This window comes from Apis cerana, linkage group LG8 (genome assembly GCF_029169275.1).
Source record: "Apis cerana isolate GH-2021 linkage group LG8, AcerK_1.0, whole genome shotgun sequence".
In the NCBI taxonomy this organism is placed as follows: domain Eukaryota; kingdom Metazoa; phylum Arthropoda; class Insecta; order Hymenoptera; family Apidae; genus Apis; species Apis cerana.
In genome coordinates this window covers 7,189,634-7,194,739 of record NC_083859.1, presented here as the reverse complement: position 1 = coordinate 7,194,739, position 5,106 = coordinate 7,189,634, and the positions used below count along the sequence as shown (strand labels likewise).

At 29.1% G+C, this 5,106-nt stretch overlaps 1 protein-coding gene across 1 annotated transcript; it reads right to left on the bottom strand.

Moving 5' to 3' along the window:
• Nucleotides 1–1,177: 1,177 nt before the first annotated feature.
• LOC108001727 (ATP-binding cassette sub-family G member 5) lies at nucleotides 1,178–4,506 on the bottom strand. The gene is made up of 6 exons (XM_017062905.3): nucleotides 4,388–4,506; nucleotides 3,811–4,307; nucleotides 3,441–3,717; nucleotides 2,874–3,379; nucleotides 2,260–2,726; nucleotides 1,178–2,197 (listed from the first exon to the last, which is right to left on the bottom strand). Exons 1-6 carry the CDS (start codon nucleotides 4,501–4,503, stop codon nucleotides 1,601–1,603), a joined length of 2,460 nt encoding a protein of 819 aa, XP_016918394.1. The 5' UTR covers nucleotides 4,504–4,506; the 3' UTR covers nucleotides 1,178–1,600.
• Nucleotides 4,507–5,106: the final 600 nt, after the last annotated feature.

Genomic DNA, 5,106 nt, shown 5'->3' with positions numbered 1-5,106 from the left:
ATGTACGCACATCGAATGTGGAATAGAGAGTTGGTTCATTGATTTTGAGGTATAACGACACCACGCTAAAGTTTAATGCTCGCGAAACAAGAACGTGACTCTTTGCCTAACAAGCCCACGCTTTTTCCAAGAATTCTGCTTACCCAGCTTACATCTATGAGTTAATTACTTTTATCGACGGAAGTTGGCATTTACGACGATTGCTCTGTTGCCAATTTATACTAATTCAGTGAACGAATTGACGGAGCCTTGAAACTTGCAATGTTAAAAATATTATAAAACAAAAAAAAAAGAATTTTAATTAATATGAATTTATACAATAAATAATTCTTAGAATATTGTAAATTAATTAAATAATTTATCAGATAAATAACAGTTTTCAAAATGTATGAGTTTGATTAAAAAAATCATTGAAAAATATAAAATTTTAAAAAATTTTAAAAAATAATATTGCAAAATAACATGTTCAAATATAAAATTTCAGCCATCTTTTTCACTTTGATGATTTTCAATGTCGAAGTTATAAAGCTAAATATTTTGTGATATTTAAGATATCTTTATTCACTGTAATAAGAAGAGTCGTTAAAATAAAAATTAAAAATTAAATAGAAAATAATTAAAAAATTAATTGATTAAATGAAAAAATTATGTGATTTAACTAATTAACAAATATAGATTATCTATTTTCTTTGAAAATTATCGTTATGTTATACATTAGATTATTAGTCGACAGATATATTTGTGACAGATAGAATATCGATTTAGCCGTTTTTAATTTAAACATTTCCAATAATTGATAATAAATTTGTAAAATCGTGAATAGATTAAAATTTAAAAAACAACCAAATCGATTTTTGAGGAATAAATCATTTAATAATTATTTGTAAATAATATGATTAATTAATATTCATATATTTTTTAAAAAATCGATTCCAGTATATATATGAAAAATCATATTTACCGATTGAACTTTGCCGATATTCTTAAAGTTGTAGATGGAGCTTGCGATCAAGTTTCGTAAAGCAACTGACGAAGTTAATTTTTCATATTAATCAATTATTTTCAATATAAACTAAATGTAATTAAATTATTTTAAATTTTAAATTAAAAATTTTTTCACTAAATTTAAAAAAAAATGCATTTAAAATTATAAAAAGTAATTAATATATAATAGAAGTTCAATAATTCTTTTTTTTATTTCATAAAAACATTTGTATTGATTGATTTGATTATATATCATTACAAAAAATAGATAATTTTAAGATATTTGGAGAAGAGACTGCAAAATGTATCGGCTCATCAAGCTTTGAAATTTCGTAAATGAGTCTATTTTGCAAGTTTCTGAAGTCTATTACTTTAGAAAATCGCAATAACGATAATAGACAAATCATATCAAAGCTTATGAGCATGATATGATAAAGTACCTATATTTTATGATGAAGTAAATAATCATATTTTTCATCTATAGCTAAATTATATTGTACTTATAAAATTATAACATTAAGAATATTCTACTAACATTAATAAAAATATAGAGATATAATATATTTATGAATTGAGAATGATGTTGATTCAGTCATTAAATTATTGCATTTTATGTTTATGGCTTGTTTGGTGCACTCCTAAGTCTCTTAGGAGTAGTATATCTAATACATAAGAATACTAATATAATTAGGATACTGACAATAGTTATTCCTATTCCTAGCCATAGTTCTCCTCTTACATTAAACTTATGCAGTGCAATTTCATACAATGCCAATATACCATCAGGTGGTTCACAAGCAGCTTGAACTATAATATCCTGCCTTTGAATTTGTTTTGGTTTACAATTTGTCAGTTTATTCATGACTTCTGCTTGATGAAGTGGAGGTAATAACAAAGACAGAGTCCATTGCATTGGACTAATTTTTTGATACCAGTTTGGCAAATTCTCTATATGCAAGGTCACTCCTCCAGCTAAAGTCATCTCGCCAATTACAATGCCAGAAAACAAAGAAGCTAAATATGTCCATTTGCAAATGTGAGCAAATAATATACAGATTAAATGTTGTAACATTAAATAAAGTAAACCAACTCCAAGATAATTCCATAAGGAAGTTAGATTTTCATCTGGTATTAGGTGAAGACCAGACATAGCATAACCTGGTGCCAAATAGATCAAATAAATTATGCACCAAGAAAGTATTCCACAGAGCAGCTGAAAAAAAAGATCCAATTAATATAATGAATGATTGAATATAACTATCTTTGAAAATTTACCTCTATTAAAATACACACAAATCTTCCATATAAGCCATCTTTAATATCTCTTTCCACATTTGGTCTGTAATCAGCTATTTCATAAATAGCTATTAAAGTTAAAGGCCAGAAGAAGATTCCTAAACTGGCATAATGAAAACCAATTCGGTCTCTAAGATATAAATTTGAATCCCCAGCTACATCCCAAAATATTGCACCAAGTAAAATACTTAAAGAGGCAGAAATAACTATTTTTCTAAGTAATCTGGTCAATGTCCATGGTTGACTATAGATTAGAGTCCTCAGAAGTAATGCGTAAATCTGTGAAAATATATTAGGACTCGAAATGGAAGGAGGAAGTGCTCCAGGTGGACCAGGATCACTTAGTGCTGGGAGCCTGGTTCTTGCAAGCTCAGCTAGATGATCGATTCTTTGGGAGGATTCTAGCATTGCTTCCGCAGATAAATCATCGAGTGTTACTAAATCAACTGAAAAAGAAAATTGTTAAAAATTTAAAAATAATTCTTTGGTTTTTTTATTATCATACGAAACAAAATGAACAAAAACAGAATATAATAGCACAAAATGATAATTTGTAATTTATTAATAATATCAATAGCATTAAGATTACGTACGATAATAGTCAGAAGGATTTTTAAATGGGGGACAAGGAAATTCTGCAAGAGCAAAATATGGCAACATATCCCTTCTGGGACCGGAATACATGATTCTTCCACCGGACGTAAGTGCCACTCTTGATACCATCGTCAGTATCTCATAAGTCGGTGGATGTAAGGTCAATACCACTAATCTTTGACCTCTGTTAGCCCATTGTCTCAAATATTCTACGAGGAAGAAAGCGTCGAAAATGTCCAAACCATGTGTTGGCCTATCTAGTGCAAGAATATGTGAATCTTGTAATAAACGACACGCCAAAGCCAACCTTCTTGCTTCGGAGGTTGTCAATGAATTCACAAGACAATGCTTGGTTGCTTCTAAACCAAGTTCCTGAAGAATTGCGTCGGCTTCTAATTTAGAAGTATTTGGACCTCCTCTAAGAAGCATATAAAAACTCAAAGTTTGTTGGGCAGTTAAACCTGGACTTAAACTATTTTCCGTCGACAAATAAGCAACTCGAGATCTAAAAAAGAAAAAAAAATTCAAATTGATAATTCAAAATAATTTTGAAAAATAAATTATACCTTAAAGTTCTAAAAGATACAGATCTTCCATTTAGCAAAATATCTCCTCTTTTAATTTTCTTTCGTCCAGCAATAGTTTCCACAATATATTTTCCTTCTTTCTCTGTAGTAGCCATAATGGCTAATACTTCGGTTGCTCCAGCTTCTAAAGTAATTCCTCGCAAAAGAGGCAAACCATCAGATCCTGAAGCTTCTACACCTCGTAATTGAAGATGAGGATGTTGAAGACATGGCCTTAGAGGTAATGTATAACTCTCTGGACCCAGGATCCCATGACCTAAAAACCAATTTTCTCTATTAATTATAATCGAAATTAAAAGAATATCTACATGCATATAAAAATATAAATGTTAAAATATAGGATGTTCACCTCTGAGTTCATGAACCCCATATCCTGGATCTATAGGTGCGATACTATGTCTTCTATTCGTTCTGCTACTTCCGTGAAGAAGATTCGCTTCACTGACACTTCTCAATCTAGGATTTTCCCTTGAAACAGTCAACTGAGAATGTGCATGTTCTCTAGGAACAGCATGAACATGTCTAAAATCAGGATCACTCCTAGCAGATCTCATAGCAGAAGTTCCATGTGCAGAAGTTCCTGCATGAGATATTCTACGACCTTCTTCACTGGAATCGTAACCACTAGAGCCATCTCTATTTCTGGAACTAGGTGGAAGAACCCTTGGAAGACCAAATTTTAGGTAAGTGTATGAATTGCTGGCTAAGGGACTTTTTGGCCCGTATCTTGGATGTCTGAGAATACTCTGTACTGTGGAGTCTCTCAATTGAAAATTTCCATATGGGAGAGGAGATTTTTCTGCTGATCCAAGTGCTGAATCCGTAAAATCAGAATTCAAGTTTTGTCTGAAAGAATGATGTATACTTAATTACAATATTTTTTAGAATTGAAAATTAAAAATAAAGTAAGAATAAAGTAAGAATACCTGTAGATTGACCAAGCATGAAGGTCCTCGCTGGCTGGAGGCTCTAAGCCTCTGGTGTCTAATGCCCCAGGCACTGAGTATCTTCGTTCTAGCTCCCACGCTTCCGATCCCATCATTTGTGATATCTGAACAATTCAAGTGAGACTGAATAAAATAATCTGCGGATTGCGTTACATGCATAGCTTCAATTGAGTTATATGATCAAAATGTAAGTGATTTTGTTTATTTTTTTTAATAAAATAATCAATATCATAATTTATATCATTAAATTTTTAATATTAGTCAAATTATTATAATTAGAATTTATATTTATTAAATTGTTTTATTATTATTATATGCTTAAAAGATTATGTATATAATTGAAAAATATTCTAAAGGAAAAAATCTTTAAAATTAATTTATTTTCTTGTTTAAATAATAACTTTATATTCATTTATTGCTTATATTGATTGAAAAATTATATTTTATATATTATAAATTAACAAAAAACACAAATATTGATATATATATATATATCAATGAATATTAATATTTAATACAGAAAATATAATATATATTCGTATAGATTTAAAAAAATTAACATGCCATAAATATGCATATGCATATTATGTGAATAATCAGTACACTTTTAAATTATTCGTTATCAAAAATTCAAAATTATTCATTTCTTGAATAATTTTCCATTTATGTTATGAAAAGGAAAAAATTAGAATTAGAAT

Coding starts and splice junctions, on each gene's coding strand:
- LOC108001727 (XM_017062905.3), bottom strand. CDS start 4,503: ATGATGGGATCGGAAGCGTGGGAGCTAGAACGAAGATACTCAGTGCCT. Junction 3,380..3,440: donor GTATCTTTTAGAACTTTAAG/GTATAATTTATT, acceptor TTTCTTTTTTAG/ATCTCGAGTTGCTTATTTGT. Junction 2,727..2,873: donor AAATCCTTCTGACTATTATC/GTACGTAATCTT, acceptor TTTCTTTTTCAG/TTGATTTAGTAACACTCGAT.